At 49.5% G+C, this 17,863-nt stretch overlaps 1 protein-coding gene across 4 annotated transcripts in view; it reads left to right on the forward strand.

Annotated features, from left to right (window-relative positions):
• The window catches only part of EEPD1 (endonuclease/exonuclease/phosphatase family domain containing 1), a 176,073-nt gene that overhangs the window by 109,011 nt on the left and 49,199 nt on the right, over nucleotides 1–17,863 (forward strand). For 2 of the 4 annotated variants that reach the window (XM_070369526.1, XM_005889103.3), the window contains exons 4-8: nucleotides 487–597; nucleotides 3,468–3,602; nucleotides 5,747–5,885; nucleotides 11,136–11,330; nucleotides 14,658–15,326. In XM_070369526.1, the coding sequence (XP_070225627.1) occupies nucleotides 487–597; nucleotides 3,468–3,602; nucleotides 5,747–5,885; nucleotides 11,136–11,330; nucleotides 14,658–14,857 (780 nt within the window). In that variant the 3' untranslated portion in view covers nucleotides 14,858–15,326. Of the gene's footprint in view, nucleotides 1–486; nucleotides 598–3,467; nucleotides 3,603–5,746; nucleotides 5,886–11,135; nucleotides 11,331–14,657; nucleotides 15,327–17,863 lie in introns of those variants that run through there. The other 2 variants (XM_070369527.1, XM_070369529.1) reach the window with 2 other exon arrangements.

A 17,863-nucleotide genomic window follows, 5' to 3' on the forward strand; every position in this document is an offset into this window, starting at 1 on the left:
GTGACCACCTATCACTATTCAAAATTATTTCACAATTATTGACTGCCTTCTGGGGGTCTGTTTTTGTGCCTCTAACAACGGTGGGAAACTACCATGTATCCATGTTCTTCCCTCTGCGTTTGATACTGATCTAGACTCTCCTGGGACCTTAAGCACTGATTTTTCAAGGATTAAAAAGATTCTGACAACTGCTTTTGGACTATTTGTGGTGGATTGCTACAAAGAGGATGGTTTGCTCTAAGCTAAAATTCTCCAGGTGATAATTGTATATTTCACCGGTGGACAGTTTGCTTTTTAATTTTCGAGGCTTGTTTTGTCATCCTGGTCTTCATAAACCCTGGCTTCTGAGAACACAAGGACGGGGTCTGACAAGTGTCTGGATCAGGCTGAGGAGTCAGGGTCCTGCATTTTCTGGCTCCTCAGACTGCCTGCAGCAGGAACTGCTTTAGGCGGGAACACACACCGACGTGTTCTCTGTCTTTACAGTTCTGTGTGGAGCTAAACCAGCCAATCCTGCCCAACATCCGCAAGTGGAAAGGGCCCCGGGGATGCTGGAAGGCCGTTGTTTCAGAGACGCCCTCGACTCAGCTCCAAAAGGTACCCTCATCTGCAGAACGGGGATTTTCTTTCCATTTTCTTTTTTCCAATCACAGACATTTAAAATCTTTCCTTTGCCAACATCCTTGATGTAATGTTGTATTTCTGCCCGTTTTTTAGCTCTTTGCCATTTGTTTCAAAATGCCCTGGTTCTTATTTCCTGTTTGGATCAGGAATGGCCTGCTGCCCAGACGGAAATGGGAGCTGGGGTGTTGGGAGGAGAGGAGAAATCCTGTCTGGAGCCAAGGCAGCAAATGGGGTATTTCTGTCCTTTGTCCTTCTAATCCCTTCTCCACGGTTCTAGCCTCTGCCAAGTTTGTAGACAGCCCATTGTTCATTGACTGAGAACTTCAGATTCACTTAATTCATACGTGAAATATTTGCTTTAGTGGTAAGAATTGTGCACATGGAAATGGTCTGTGGAAACTTTCAGCAGACTTTCATTTTGAATTTTCTCTCATTAGTATTGCCCATATGGGTTTAGGTAAATCGCTCTATGTATGTATTTTCACTCCCACATATCGTATTCAAGACCAGTTTTTATTCACTTGAAATATTCAACATAGGTAGAGTTTTAGATTAAAAAAAAAAAAAGGCTCCTGATAGTTAATTATGAGCGGATTACAAAATTTTCCTATAAATGCAGATGTTGTATTTTTATCTCTAGTTGTTGGTGCTGCGTGCATGTCAATTGTGTCTGACTCTTCGTGACCCTTGGACTATACCCCACCAGGCTCCTCTGTCCATGGGATCTTCCTGGCAAGAATACTGGAGTGGGTTGCCATTCTCTTCTCCAAGGGATCTTCCCAACCCAGGGGTCAAACCCACGTCTCCTGTGGCTTTGCATTGGCAGGCGGATGCTTTACCACTGAGCCATGTGGGAAGCCTGTTTGTATCTCTAGTATACCATTATAAACACACATGATATAAATACTTATCTGAGAGATATGGAGATCTGGGACTTTTAAATTGTAATGTTTACTGAATTAAAAGTATCCAGTTACTTACTGAAAATAAGCTTTCTTTTTAGTGCCTACTTTAAAGTGTGCTGTAAACCTTATTTCTCTGGGTTTGGGGGGTAAGTGATTACTGCAGGTGGTAGCCAGGAGGCTGGAAATACAGGATAATTGGAAGGTATCTGGTCTTTACCACTCCAGCCCATGACTGTCCCTTCTCAGTCCACATAGAAATAATACTAACAGGGGACTTCCCTAGTAATCCAGGGGTTAGGACTCTATACTCTCCCTGCCAGGGGCCCGGGTTCAATCCTGGTCGGATAACTATGTTCCCACAGGCTGCATGGTGCAGCCAAAAGTAAAATAAAAATAAACTTAAAAAACAGGGTTGGGGAGCTTCCCTGGTGGCTCATTGGTAAAGAATCTGCCTGCCAGTGCAGGAGACAGGGGTGCCATCCCTGGTCCGATAAGATCTCACGTGTTGAGGAGCAACTAAGCCCACACCATGACTGTTGAGTCTGTGCTCTAGAGCCCAGGAACCACAACTACTGAGCCCACATGCAGCAACTACTGAAGCCCTCTAGAGCCCTTGCTCTGCAACAAGAGAAGCCACTGCAATGAGAAATCCATGCACTGCAGCTAGAGAGTAGCCGCCACTTGCCCCAACGAGAGAAAAGCTGGTGTAGCAATGAAGACCCAGCATAGCCATAAATAAATATATAAAAATAATTTTAAAAATATTTTTAATGGCTCAGATGGTGAAGAATCTGCCTACAGTGTGGGAGACCCAGGTTCAATCCCTGGGTCAGGAAGATCCCATAGAGAAGGGCGTGACTACCCACTCCAGTATTCTTGCCTGGAGAATTCCATGGACAGAGGAGCCTGCTGAGCTATAGTCCTTGGGGTCAAAAAGAGTCGAACACAACTGAGCGACTAACACTTTCACACCTTTTTTTAAAAGGCACTTTACATACATGTATATAGGTTCACAGGACTCTTACAGTCCATTTAACACTATTTATCTGTTCAGCAGATCATTAGAAAAGTGTCTTACTATGTGTCAGGCACACAGTACTAGATGTTCATGGTGAGAAAACTAGACCCAGAAACCTGGCCTCTTTCACTCTCTGCAAGCCCAGGGCCGTGACTGAGCCTGACGGAGCCTGTTGGAGATTTTCAAGTCAGTAACCCTGCTCCAGGTTAGGTGTCAAGGCCACTGGGTAACAGTGTGTGGCTGCCTCTCAGATCACTCAGCCTCTACCCCTTCATCTGTAAAATGGGATCAACAGCTCCTCCCTCAACTCACAGAGTGGCTATAGCATTTTAAAGGATACTGTGCGTTGAATCCTTGTTTAGCAGACACAGGCCAGTGCCTGGCAGGGTACCCGTGAGGTGGCAGGCGGTGCTGAAATGGAAGCTGGAAGCTGCTCAGTAACCAAAGCCACCTCTTGGAGTCTTGTATTTGATCATCAGCATTGCCATTTACCGACTGTGGGGTTTCAGGGAAGTTACTTAACCTCTCTAAGCAGCTGAGTCTTCACATGACAAGTGGGCACGTGAGTGGCTGTCCTATGGGATGTGATGATTAAAAAGATAATTCTGTGCCTAGTCTGGGGTCTCCCCCCACAATGTGCCCCTGCCAGAGAAGAGCCCAGGCACCCCAGCTGTGTGAACCTCCCTGAAATTACTGGTCTGGGAAATTTGTCAGGGGGACTAGGAGGAGGAACATGCTGTGGTTTGGGGATGTGCTTTTGTCTCAGAAACAGCCCCCAGGCAGGTCACCCCCAGACCCAGCGTAGAGTTTGCTACTTTCCCTTTATCTCCTCCTAGCCTTGCCTGCTGTTCTTCAGCTTGAGGCTGAGGACCCCACCAGACAGACCTCTCTGCACACTAACACCTCGTCTTCTCCCGCAGGGTGCCGGGTTTGCGGGGTTCCTGTGGGACACGGCGGCCGGGGTGGAGCTGAGAGATGCCGCCTGGCAGGAGAGCTCGCCCGGCAACGGGCATGGGAAGCCGGTGGGCCCCAGCCCATACCTCGCGAGGTTCAAGGTATCGCTCCTATTGCTGTGTGGGGCCACTCCTTCTGAAAAGGAGAAAAGCCCACTTTGAACTGTGAGCCAGAGAAGCCCACCTTTTTGCCTTGGTTTTATTCTCTCTTGGGGCTGGGTCAGCACACACACTTGGGGTTCCCTCAGCTGGGGAGCTTGTCCAGAGCAGGAAGGAGAGGAATTTGGGGGAGATCATAGCTCTGGTAACTTGGACCTCTGGGTGAGAAGGAAGTCAAATGGCTGCTTCCCAAACCTGATAAGCAGCAGAATCACCTGGAGAGATTTTCTTAAAATCAGGATTTCCTGGACCCTGCCCCAGACACACAATGTCTGTTTTCCAGAATCACCTCCTGCACTTCATCAGTGCTCTCAGTGCTGGGTAAGGAAGCTGCTCGTTTGGGAATCTCTGGATTAGAGGGCAGCTGAACTGCTCTGAGGACACCCTTCTCTTACTAGGGAGAAGGGGAGCCCTCCAGGGGTCACTGGGGCTTGGAAGGGGCTCAGAAGGAGCTTCTGGGTGGTGGGGCCACTGACACTTCCAGACAAGCCCTCTCTCTCCAGAGTTGGGAGCAGCAAGCAGACTGACCTGAGCTGTCTCTCGATTCCCCTGGATGCCCTGGGAAGTATTCATGCACAGCAAACAGTCAGAAACTGGGCATCAGGAGGCAGGAAAAGGCATCAGCCAAAACAGGTCACCAAGTCAGCAGCTGGCCTTACCCCTCAGAAGTCACAGGGTCGGGCGAGAGTGGTCCCTTGTCACAGAGCCCAGCAAGCTAGCTGCTGGGCGTCTGGGACACCCCCTTCTATATGCTCCAGAGCAGTTCTGGAGCCAGAGAGTTGCCGCAGACCTCAGCACAGTTTCTCTCTGGCAGCTCCGGGCTGGGGCTGCCCGTGAGCTGGCGGCTGTGCTGACTGTGGTCGGGTGTCTAGCCCACACTTCCCGCCTCCGCACTCGCAAAGCTGCAGAGGTGCTGGCATTCCGTGTGCATGCACACAACCCGGGGTGTCTGTGGGTTGTGCTTTGGATACTGGTGTATCAGTCAGCCAGCTATCACCCCTGAACCCTCCTCCGCAGGTCCCTTTTGTATGTTAAGTGGCTGCACTGGCTTCGGCCAAGCAAGGCAACAGGCAGAACCAGCTAGTGTCTTGAAGAGGTGGGCTGGTTTTAAAGATCATTAAGAAATGCTCTCAGATTGTGAATTATTGGCTCAAATCCTCTGAATGAAGTGATCCCCTGGACAGGTATGAAGCTCCTGTGCTTCGTGTCACATCCTAGGTCAAGCAAGTTGTGGGGACAGAGATGTGGCTTCTCTCCCCAGGCAGGGTTTCCTCGCCCACGGTCTGAAGGTGTCTCCCTTGAGGTCAGAGCCACAGCTTCAGAGAGAGCTCTCCTGGCTGGGCGGTGGTGATGGCAAACTGGGGTCACCTCTGTAAGATGAAACTGGCAGCCCCCACTTGGGGGTGCCCTCTGCACACCCCTGCCATAACAGAAGGGTGGGGTTGCCAAACCCAGAGCAGCCGAGCACTGCTTTGGTGCCCAGGAGACTGACTCTGATGTCACGATTCTGCCGCTGCTCTGGGGATGCAGGAGGCGGCATAGCCTGTGCTACCAGGGCTCAGCCAGCTTTCATTCTTCATGTTTGAAATCACTGAGCATCAGGCACCGTGATCTCTAGCGGGGAAGGGAGCACATAGCAGTAGGTGGGATGTGGGGAGGTGGGGAAGGAGGCGGGGCCCAGCCGCAAATCCTGGCAGGGGTAGGGGGTGACAGGCTGGCCCTGTGGGGAGAGCCCCAGGTCTTCATTAACAACCAGCTGCTAACGTTACCTCTTCCTCCTCCATAGTTGCTCAGAAGGGAAAAAAGCAAAAAAAATTGACGTTTCTAGACGTGCTTGGTTTTCCAGGCCCTAAGGAGGAGTAAAGGGGTGCAATGTAGGGGGTCCCCGTGATAGACAAGAGAGGTCTCGGTCCTGCAGGGGCCTCAGGAAGCTCTCACGATGCTGCCCCTGCTTCCTCCGGGGTGAGCTGCCCTGTGTAGTTTTACCACGGTCAGTGTTTGCAAAGCTGCGTGGGGGCTGGAGGTAACGGACGCAGGCAATAAGAGCATCTCACCCTGTGTCTGGCGCTTTGTTTCATCTTGCCCAGGTAGGAAGTCACGACTTGACGCTGGTGAACCTTCACCTGGCGACCCTGACCCTCCCAGGGGGTGAGAACCTGAGCAAGAATCACAGTGACAGCCATCGCTGGGCTAGCTTCACACAGACCTTGCAGGAAACCCTGAAAGGTAGGAACCATCTTTCTGTGCGGCTGGGCTAGCGGCTCCCACTTCTGCAGGATAGGTGAGGGGTGCCCCTTCCCAGCGTCTCTCCCCTCCCTTAGGCTGGCTGTCCTGTGGGCAGCGATGCGTACTGAGGGATGTACAGGGAACCACCATACCGCCTGCATCCTGGGCAGCTCAGTGCCCCGTGCACGCTCACAACTTAGTCTCTGTGGGTCTGGCATGTGGGTTCCGTGGTGGGGGTTTTGTGGCTCTTCAGCCTCTCTTTGATGGACAGGATTGGGAGAAGGAGAAACTAGTGATGACGTCCCACGCCCCCCATCATGGGCTCCACTGCCCCCCGTGTGCTCCTGTGGTGGTGTCCCCTGAAGGTGTGCACCTGCTCTTCTTGTGAAAGAGAGTTGGTGACGAGGGGAGTGGGGAAGTCCTGATAAGTCCTTTCCTTCCTGGTAGATTATAGATCTTGCTGACAGAGCCCTGAAATGACAGAAACGCTGGACTTGAATCTTGGCTCCTTCAATGGTTGTAGGATGTCTGGGAGGTCACCACTCTTCAGGGGCTGACAGTGCTAACCTCACAGGGTGCCCAGGGCTGGGTGACCATCTGATGAAGGACCCAGGATATGGTAGGGGCTCAGCAGACTTGAGTTGAGTCAAAAACATGCCAGGGGGATTAAGAGAACACTGAAAAGAGCAGAACCTCAGAAAACAGGTGGACTCTGCTTTCCAGCTCTGCCCCCAATAATACCAAACATTTTCTATGTGTGGCTTACAAGGAGGAAGAGTTGAAAGCTGATACAGCTGTAAAGACTGCTGCTGCTGCTGCTAAGTCGCTTCAGTTGTGTCCAACTCTGCTGTGACCCCATAAACGGCAGCCCACCAGGCTCCCCCGTCCCTGGGATTCTCCAGGCAAGAACACTGGAGTGGGTTGCCATTTCCTTCTCCAGTGCATAAAAGTGAAAAGTGAAAGTGAAGTCGCTCAGTCGTGTCCGACTCCTAGTGACCCCATGGACTGCAGCCCACCAGGCTCCTCCATCCATGGGATTTTCCAGGCCAGAGTATTGGAGTGGGGTGCCATTGCCTTACTGGGGTGTGTTCAGTTTGGCTTGTTTTTTCAGAGCACTGAGGTTCTCCAGGTGAGGTTTCACAGCTGGAGGCCTGCAGTTCTCTTCTGTATTCTAGAGTCTTAATCCATCTTCCTAGCTTGCTAAGCCTTTTTCCCTTGTTGAATTGGCCCCTCACAAGGTGATTTATGAAGATTTGGCTACAGAGATAGTTCAAAGATAGTTCATTTTGAAAAGAGTTTTATCATGGTAAAATATATATGACATGAGACTTACCATCTTAACCATTTTTAAGTTACTTAAAGTATATATAAATATATTTACGTTATTTTATAACCATTACCACCATCCATCTCTAGAGCTCTTTCATCTTCCCAAACTGAAACTCTGTGCCCATTAAACACAAATCCCCTTCCTCCCAGACCCTGACAGTCACCTTTCTACTTTGTTTCTGTGAACTTGACCTTTCTAGGTATCTCATCTAAGTGGAACCTTACAATATTTGTCCCTTTTGTGGCCACTTTATTTCACTTATGTTATGTCTTTATGGCTTGTAGTATACATCAGAATTTCCTTTCATTTTTATGGCCAAATACTATTCCATTTGTCGGTCAATGGACACTTGGGTTATTTCCATCTTTTGGCTGTTATGGATAATGCTCTTATGAACATTGATGTACAGCTTACATTTCAAACCAGGATGTGCTGTGACCAGCATTCCCCTTAAATTATGAGTCTTTGGGCTAAAAAAAAGTCAGAAAGATGTTTAAATCAAGATACTTCATCCAAGGAGCAACCATGTGGGAGATTGTTCACCCACGGCTAGTCTCTAACCCATTATGAAGGATGTCTTGATAGCTTTTAAATCTGTGGACATTTCTGTTGTTCTTGATTTCAAACTTTTGCTTTATACGGAAAGAGGAAGGGAATGCGCCAGTCCCTTACTTCTCTGATAACCATAGGCCCTTGCTGTCTTTTCTGATATTCTGGTAGGGATCAGGTATTTGTCAGAAGACCTGGGTAGGGTATCGTTTCAAGCTGCCAGGGACTATTGAGCCACAGTCTGGCTCAGCCTTGCCATGCCCAGGTAAGGACAGTGACTCATGTCCCTGTGTCCCTCTGCATTTAACTAACGTTCAGCCTATTGTTAACTGGTGACACAGCAGAGCCAAGGAATCAGGAAGTGCTGCAGCCTGCCCAAGGGGCAGCTCGGGTAAATCGATGAGCAGAGGTAGTTTGGCTCAAACAAAGACTGAACCTTTATTCCACAGGCTTCTTTCTATCAGAGCAAACAGAGTTGATTTGATTAGCAAACTCTGGGCCTTTCCACCTTTGTCTGGAATGTGCACCCAGGTTGACTGACGTCAGTGAGGGCTGAGGGTGGGGGGCCTATCCGCTGATGGAATTTTCTTCTTTCAGACACCCACCCCCCGCCCTGCCCCACCCAAGGCCTGCTCTGTGAATTCAGCAAGACTCAAACAAGGCAGGGTCATGCTTGGCATCTGAGTAAGACTTACCCCTAGTGGGGCCGGGCTCCTGCTATTGTCCCTGGCATTTTATATATCTAGGACTCTGAGGAAGTCAGCCCCAAATATTATCCCTTCACTCCTGGAAAATGTGTGTGCTCCGTAGTGTCTGATTCTTTGCGGCCCCAGGGACTGTAGCCTGCCAGGTGGCTCCTCTGGCTGTGGGATTCTCCAGGCAAGAATACAGGAGTGGATTGCCATGCCCTCCTCCAGGGGAATCTTCCTGACCCAGGCTCGAACCTGCATCTTCTGGGTCTCCTTCATTGGCAGGCACGTTATTTACCACTAGGGCCACCTAGGAAGCCCTAACTCCTAGAAAATCAGTGGGTAACTGTGGAGCCCACCCTGGCAGACAGCTTCCTGGGAGAATTTAGGTCCCTGCACCTCTGTGGGTTGTCAGAGGCAGGGAGTGTCTCCATGTCATCACCAAACTGCTTTAACCAAAGTAGATGAGTTGTAAGAAACCTGGACAGTCCAATTAAAAATGAGCCATTATTTTCATTCCCGAAGTTACACAGAGCTGGGTTTATTGATGCCTGACACCAGCATCTCTCCTGGGTTCAGAATTTTCTTTTCTTAAAAAAAAAAAAAAAAGTGTGTGTGTGTGTATATATATATATATATATTGTCAGTGCTGAGTCTTCATTGCGGCACATGGGCTTTCTCCAGTTGCAGCGAGCGGGGCTACTCTCATTGCAGGACAAAGGCTTCTCGTTGCGGTGGCTCCTCTTGTTGTGGAGCACAGGCTGCAGGATGTGCAGTCTTCATCAGCTGTGTCTTTTGGCCTCTAGAGCATAGGCTTAACAGTTGTGGTACACAGGCTTAGTTGCCCCGTGGCATGTGGGATCGTCCCAGACCAGGGATTGAACCCACGTCTCTTGCATTGGCCAGTGGATTCTTTACCACTGAGCCACCAGGAAAACCCCCAGAACTGTCTTTTTTTGGCTCAAATATTTCATGTTTGTATCCTAATGAAAACCTCTCATTATATTGAAACCTTTTGTCTCAGTCTTTCCTAAGTTTTCCTTGAAATTTAATAAAGGTAGCATCTTTCTGTTCATTCCTTTTAAAAAATACGTTGCACCTTAATTGTGCAGTTTTCCTCATGCTTTGTTCACCATTTCTTCCATGCATGTTTATCTTACGTCTGCCAGGCAGCAGCCTCTGTTCCAAGCGTGTGGGGCTCTTCCATCCTAGCTCTTTGTAAAGAGTCCTGGATTTGAGGGCTTGGTGGCTTTGGTCAGAGCCTCAGCTTCTTACTTGCAAGAGGTCCCCAGCACACAGTGACGACTCAGTGGAGGGTCATGAACACTGGCCTCGTAGGAGTTGTTATTAGTATTATTCATAAGTTGACTTTCCTGTTGAAAGTTCGCACTGATTTCTCAAGACCAGCTTAGTTGGGCTCGCCCTGTTTTGGGTGCCAGGGTTGTTAGGATCTAGCATGAGGGTCACAGTTGTGTCTCTGTTGCTCATACAATGGCTGCAGGAAAGGCTTCCTTCCATCCCTCCCTCCCTCAGGCCCACTGGGAGACGGTGTCACGTGCAGAACGTGAGTGCCCTCTGCTGGTGGCTTGTGTCATTTCACTTTAGATTTCTTAATCTCACAACTGAGCGACTTCCCTTTCACTTTTCACTTTCGTGCATTGGAGAAGGAAATGGCAACCCACTCCAGTGTTCTTGCCTGGAGAATCCCAGGGATGGGGGAGCCTGGTGGAGTCTGGAGCCTGGACTCTATGGGGTCACACAGAGTCAGACACGACTGAAGTGATGCAGCAGCAGCAGCAGCAGCAGCCCTTGTTATTGACGCATATTCAAGTCCGTGAAGATTTGTTGAGTGTCTCAGATGCATTTGGCCCTTGGTTATGAACTGCTTTCCTTAAAGCTTTCCTTGCAATGTTTCTCCCTGTGATAAGGTGGCTCCCCTGAGGGGAACTTCGAGACAGGAAATGATGGTCAGGCAGTGGACAGGAATCCCAGGGAGCCAAGCTGGGTCTCACTGTCCTTTTCTGAATGTCTCCTCACTTTGGAAAATACTTCATAACTATCCCACTTACTCTTGTAAATCAAACTAGAGTTTGAGAGAGATGTTGAAGATACTTTAAAGTATTTTGCCCTATATTAGTGTGCTGGGGTTCCATAACAAAATACCACAGACTGGATGGCTTAAACAACAGGCATTTATTTTCTTACAGTCCTGAAGGCTGGAAAGTCTATGATCAAGGTGTTGGCAGGGTCGGTTCCTTCTGAGGCCTCCCCTCGGCTTGTCTATGACTGTCTTCTTCCTGTGTCTTCACACGGGCTTCCTTCTGTGCTCAATAAATGTTTGTTGATCTTTTGTTAACGATCTGGGCAAGATCCTTAGGGCCTTTTTGTGCTATGAGATTCGGAACCCATGATCCAGAACAGAGGTGATGTTGACATCACACTAACCAAATGTGTCACTAACCTACTCTGAAAGCTTGGGGGTTGGCGGGGGTGGGGGGTGTGGCAGTGAGGGGGTATTGCCCAAGGAACTTGGAAGAATTGGGAGAATAAGAACCATGCCACAGTCCTTATCCTGGAGAGTCAAATCAGACAGTCACGATCCTACTTAAACGAGTAGTGGTCAGTGTTGGGTTAACTTCCCACCACCTCTTACATTTCTGAATTTCTTTCTTCCACTTCTAGGAGAAAAAGACGTGATAGTTTTAGGGGATTTTGGCCAGGGGCCAGACAGCAGTGACTATGATATCTTGAGGAAAGAAAAATTCCACCACCTGATCCCCGCACACACCTTTACCAACATCAGCACCAAGAATCCTCAAGGCTCGAAGACTCTGGACAACATCTGGATCAGTAAAAGCTTAAAGAAGGTTTTCACAGGTAAAGCACATGTGCTGTTCAGAAACAGAGGGAGAGTCGCCTGTCTGAGCTGGCAGTTCACGATTGTCTGGTTTGAGCGAGAGTCAGGAGTGATCTTCCCTCCTCTGCGGGCATTTATGAGGTTACTGTTCAGGTGGCTGTGTAATTATCATTCACACAGAGCCACTTTTAAGAGTGAAGGGGTTCTGAAAACTAATTAAAAGGCATTCACTGACCTACGTCAGGGACAAAGCCAATGTGTGCCGGGCAGACCTGGTTATCGACTGGCAGCACTGGTCGCTGCTGTGAACTTTCTCTGCTGCGCTGAGTAGGGGCCACTCTCTGGTTGTGCTGCGTGGGCTTCTCATTGCAGTGCTTTCTCTTGCAGAGCACGTGGGCTTCAGTAGTGCGGCTCACGGGCTTTAGAGCGTGGGCTCAGTAGTTGTAGGACACGGGCTTAGTTGCCCCACGACTTGTGGAATCTCCCTAGACCAGAATTCAAACCCATGTCCCTTGCATTGGCAGGTGGATTCTTATCCACTGGCCACCAGGGAAGCCCCAGCTTAGCCTAATTTTAAGGATACTTGGCCCTTCAGCAAACACTTCTCAAGCCCTGTCATGTTCAGGCAGTGTGTTGTGGCCTGAGATTTACCAACATGCCATCAGCACCCTGCAGAGCAGCAGTTGGCGGTGAGCTGACACATCACCTGGCATCATATAGGATGCCGAAGTACTTTAGGCAGGACTCTGCCAGACCAGGGTGTGGGGGGTAACCTCAGCACTGAAAAGATAAGCACCAACAGTTTGAAAAGTGTCAGTTGATCGGTTGTAGTCATGTCCGACTCTTTGTAGCCCCCCAGGCTCCTCTGTCTGTGTGATTTTCCAGGCAAGAATACTGGAGTGGGTAGCCATTCTCTTCTCCAAGGGATCTTCCTGACCCATGGATCAAACCCGTCTCCTGCATTGCAGGCAGATTCTTTACCGTCTGAGTCACCAGAGAAGCCCTTACTAAACACAAATAGTTGCAGATTATACTTCAGAGAAATGTTAAAAACATATTTAAGTACCAATGCTGGAGTCCCACTGTGAGACCAGGATGTGCAGCCACCAGGATGTGCAACCAAGACTTGGATCCTCAGAACCAGAATCTCCAGTCCTGGGCACCAATGTCCTGTTGGACTGCATCATAGGAAAATCCAAAGGATGAAGAAAGTGGGTCTCAGAGGGAGTGTCAGTCATCAGACTGGGCCAGACGCAGTTTGCAGAAAGGTACCGCTGGCCAGACAGAGGTCGGTGGCAGTAGGAGGTGGTGCTGGAGTGCTTGAGCAGACAGGGCTGGAGGAAAGTTAGAAACCATTTCATCTGTCCCTTGCTCTTCAGCTGTAGAAAGTGAGGTGCAGGGACGAGTGGCCCCCATCGTGGGACTGTTGCCTGGGCAGCAGAACTCACACCAGAACCCAGGCCTGAAAGTGAAGGTGTTAGTTGCTTAGTTCAGGTCAGTTCAGTTGCTCAGTTGTGTCCAACTCTTTGTGACCCCATGGACTGCAGCACGCCAGGCCTCCCTGCCCACCACCAACTCCTGGAGTTTACTCAAACTCATGTCCATTAAGTCAGTGATGCCATCCAACCATCTCATCCTCCATTGTCCCCTTCTCCTCCCGCCTTCAATATTTCCCAGCATCAAGGTCTTTTCAGATGAGTCAGTTCTTCGAATCAGGTGGCCAAAATCTTGGAGTTTCAGCTTCAGCATCAGTCCTTCCAATGAATATTCAGGACTGATTTCCTTTAGGATGGACTGGTTGGATCTCCTTGCAGTCCAAGGGACTCTCAAGAGTCTTCTCCAACACCATATTTCAAAAGCATCAATTCTTCAGTGCTCAGCTTTCTTTATGGTCCGACTCTCACATCCATACATGACCACTGGAAAAACCATAGTTTGACTATACAGACCTTTGACAGCAAAGTAATTTCTCTGCTTTTTAATATGCTCTCTAGGTTGGTCATAACTTTTCTTCCAAGAAGCAAGCGTGTTTTAATCTCATGGTTGCAGTTACCATCTGCAGTGATTTTGGAGCCCCCAAGAATAAAGTCTGCCACTGTTTCCATTGCTTCCCCATCTATTTGCCATGAAGTGATGGGACCAGATGCCATGATGTTAGTTTTCTGAATGTTGAGTTTTAAGTCAACTTTTTCACTCTCCTCTTTTACTTTCATCAAGAGGCTCTTTAGTTGTTCTTAGCTTTCTGCCATAAGGGTGGCATCATCTGCATATCTGAGGTTATTGATATTGCTCCCGGAAATCTTGATTCCAGCTCGTGTTTCCTCCAGCCCAGCATTTCTCATGATGTACTCTTCATATAAGTTAAATAAGCAGGGTGACAATATACAGCCTTGATGTATTCCTTTTCCTATTTGGAACCAGTCTGTTGTTCCATGTCCAATTCTAACTGTTGCTTCCTGACCTGCATACAGATTTCTCAGGAGGCAGGTCAGGTGGTCTGGTACTCCCATCTCTTTCAGTATTTTCCACAGTTAGTTGCTTAGTCGTGTCCAACTCTTTGTGACCCCATGGACTATAGCCTACCAGACTCCTCTGTCCATGGAATTCTCTAGGCAAGAATACTGGAGTGGGTTGCCATTCTCTTCTCCAGGGTTTCTTCCCAACCCAGGGATTGAACCCAGGTCTCCTGATTACAGGCAGATAGATTTGTTACCATCTCAGCCACTAGGGAAGCCACCAGAGCCCAGGCCTGGGTCTGTTTGATTATCTGGGACAGTTCTCACTGAGGGCCATGGCCATGCTTCTAACTGCTCTGTCCTTTCTTCTGTGACTCTTCCCATTTCTTAAACATACCTTAAGCTTCACGTGTTTCTAAACCTTGACTTTAAAAATACCTTTACCATCTCATAAACTTCTGTAACTTTCTCTTCTTTACCCTTTTTGTAGAACTTTCTCCTTTCCCACCCGCCTTTGCAGCTTTGCTTTGTGAAATAGGACCTTCACTTTGGACACCTTTGTGGGAACTGTGTCCCTGTCTCGAACACTTATCCTTGCTGGTCAGATTGCAAGTGTTTGCCAAATAAGGACGGGGTGGGGGCCAGGAGGTATGCGAATGGGCAGGAGGCCTGGACCCAGGGTAGTTTCAGCGCCTCCTTGGCAAACCCTCACTTGTCTGGGAAATCCAATGGGCTGAGACAGTTCATTTGCACAGGCAAGCCAAGTGACTGAGGGGTCTCGTCAGGGAGCCCAGGCTTGCAGACTATACACTGTTGGCCTCCACCCACCAGCTTGCGGCCCTCCCCCACCCCCCATCCTGACCTCTGGGTCTGTCTTCCCTCTGCCTCCAGGCCACTGGGCTGTAGTGAGAGAAGGCCTCACGAACCCTTGGATTCCAGATAACTGGTCTTGGGGCGGAGTGGCTTCTGAACACTGCCCTGTGCTTGCGGAGTTTTACACAGAGAAGGACTGGACCAGGAAGGAAGGCCCTCGGAGCGGCAATGGGCTCACCCTGGAGCGGAGTGAAGCCAACATTAAACACGAGCGATGATGGCACCGAACAGGCGTTCCACCCCCTGACCCCGGGGAGTTCGCCCTTCCCCGTGAAGATGCAGAGCCAGAACCGCCTGCCCTTTTGTCCTCGTTCTGACAGCGGACAGTGCTTGCGCTGTGACCCAGCTGCCTTCCTCACAGAGTTTGTGGACTCTCATGGGGAAGGGAGCCCAGTGGGCCCTCGAGGTGCTGGATGGTCTGATCAGAAGCTGGGTAGAGAACTGGAATGTCTCTGATCTGTGGATGCCGCCAGCCTCAACCACTGGGGGTGATCACCACACTGCCTGGACTGCAGCTCAAAGGGAATAGCCGTGGAGGCTGGAGGCAGAGCTCTCTTTCCTGACCACCAGTCTATGATGTTCTGACTGCAAATTCTGTGAAAAGCTTTTAACTTGAGTACTCTCCTCAAATATTTTGAGTGATGATTTTTAGTTTTGTTTTGAAAAAATAAACAGAGATGAACCTGCCTGGCTGCAGTGAGAGCCTGGGGGCGGTCCCCTGTCCTGTGTGTTTTGTGCCCTCTTCTGATGTCCTGGGCCGGGTGGGGAAGGGGAGAGGCTGCGGCCTGCAGGGTCCGAACACAAGGCACCCCTAACCCTGGGAGTTCCTTTTGCATCCTCGCCTTGAGATCCTGCGGAGGTACCCGTCACACCTCACTGACCCCCGGAATCTCTGTCCAGTCTTTAGATCGTCTCTTCCCTCCCGTCCAGTGCTTCATCCTCTGACCCGTTTGCTGGACCATCTGTCACTTTGAAGAACCATTGGAAGGATCTCCTTTCCTCCTTCCCCGTTCAATTCAGTTCACCTTCAGTTCCCCAGCATTCCCCAGGCATTCTCTACCCAGAGCCTCCATCTGCCGATCCTGAGGAATAGCTGTTGATTCTGGATCCCCAGGAAGCCAAGCCTGGGAGCATCAAGAGAGGTTGGGTCCTCCTTTGAGCATGGGTGTTGGGGGTGGGGCGGGACATGTGGGTTAACTGCCATCAAGTACTCTTTCCTTCCCAGGTTGGGGTCTCCTGTAGGTCCCCATGAGACTGGGATTATAATGCCCATTTCACAGCCGAAGAAACAGGCTTACAGGGTTTCACCTCCTGAAGGTCACGCAGCCAGTAAGTACATAGACGGGATCCACACTCAGTCCAAAGCCCATGCACACATCTCAGCCCTATGCTGCTGGCACTGACGTGTGAGAGAGTTAACAATGGCAGTGAATGTGTGGCCCACCATCACCACCAGTGGGAATCTAGTGACTTGAAACCCAGGGCTGGATGGGCAGTGAAAGGGTCCCTGTCCATCAAAGGATGGACACCTCGGGCATCGGGCTCCCGGGAGCATCATTGGTCATGAGCACAGGAAGGAAACCCCTTTCCGGGAGCTTTTTGGGTACCTGGTCATCACCCATTACTACTCCCAGGAGCTCTCTCCAGTGGGTGGGTGAGCAGCGCCTGGAGACCTGGAACCTGTGATAGCTGAGTCTTGACTGAAAGCAGTCAAGTTAGAATGAAAAGTCATGGTGGGTAGGAAGGGGTGCTTCTCAGCTGAGCTGACCTTTTTTGGTACTTTGCTGCTGCTGCTAAGTTGCTTCAGTCGTGTCCAACTCTGTGCGATCCCTTTGACGGCAGCCCACCAGGCTCCCCCGTCCCTGGGATTCTCCAGGCAAGAACACTGGAGTGGGTTGCCACTTCCTTCTCCAATGCATGAAAGTGAAAAGTGAAAGTGAAGTTGCTTAGTCATGCCCAGCTCCTAGTGACCCCATGGACTGCAGCCTACCAGGCTCCTCTGTCCATGGGATTTTCCAGGCAGGAGTACTGGAGTGGGTTGCCATTGCCTTCTCCTTTATCTGCAGTTAAAACTTCCACCTGCATTCACCATTCAGATGCTCCAAGTTCTTTTAGCCAGATTTTTGCACAAAACTGTGGAGAGAAAAGGGCTTCTTAGGTGAGAAGAGGGGAGAAAAATCCAGTTAAACAACCTTTGTGAAAGTCCCATGATTTGAGCCAGAGGCTGGGGAGCTGAATGGTAGGTCATACACTGGAGTTTGCTCAGTGCCTCTGCTTAGCCTTGGCTGGATGCACACTCGCACCCCAGACACAGAGTGGGGTGCTTGTTTCCTGAGGACCCCAGAAGTAAAGGCATTGCTTGGTAGCCACAGGCCCAGGGTTTGGTGGCGGTGGGGGGAGCCATTTCCTCTGACACATGGTGAGATCTCAACAAGCAGCAGCATTTAAAAATAATTCTTCTATTTTTTGTTGTCTTCATTTTATCCCCGGAGTTTCTGTTTTCCTCAACTGGAACAGATGCTTCGTGCTTTCCCAACAGTATGTTATCCTGGACTGTCCACTGGTCCAACCGAGCTCTCAAAAGTAAGGATCCCCACCCAATGGAGCCTGTCACTGATCATCCCGCCCCACATTCCATTGAGAAAGACCCAGAGGTTCTGGACTGCACTTCACAGCTCCTCCTGGTGGAGAAACTTGGTAGGACACCCAGTAAATCATCCAGAAACAGAACCTGTGCTTTTTTTCTGCTTGAGTTGACAGGATATGGCCGACTGTCTCCCAGGAGTAACAGCTGGACTCAGACGTGGAATCTTAAGTGGTATCGTAGCTGGTCTAACGGTGGGCACATTTAGCCTTTGAAAGTCTCAGTTCCCAGCCAGGCTGTGGGATGATGGAGGCTTTCCCCAGCAGAGAGTGCCTCCCTAGGCTCCTCCCTGCCTGGGCCTGTGAGCCTTTAGCCCAGAGGCAGGATATTCATAAAACTTACAGAATTCAAAGCTCAAGTTTTCTAGAAGTGTTAAGATTAATTAATAATCAGATGGCTCATCTCTCTCCCCCTGCACAGTAAGTATGAGAGAATTGAGTAGAGCTTAAAATCCAAAGGATACTTAAATTTACAAATTATGGATAGTTGTTGAAGCTGGGTGATAGGAACATAGGGATTCATGATGCTCTTCTACTTTTGTCTGTTTTAGACGTTTCGTAGTCACAATGAAATAAATACA

The sequence above is a fragment of the Bos mutus genome, chromosome 4, assembly GCF_027580195.1.
Source record: "Bos mutus isolate GX-2022 chromosome 4, NWIPB_WYAK_1.1, whole genome shotgun sequence".
Taxonomy (NCBI): Eukaryota; Metazoa; Chordata; class Mammalia; order Artiodactyla; family Bovidae; genus Bos; species Bos mutus.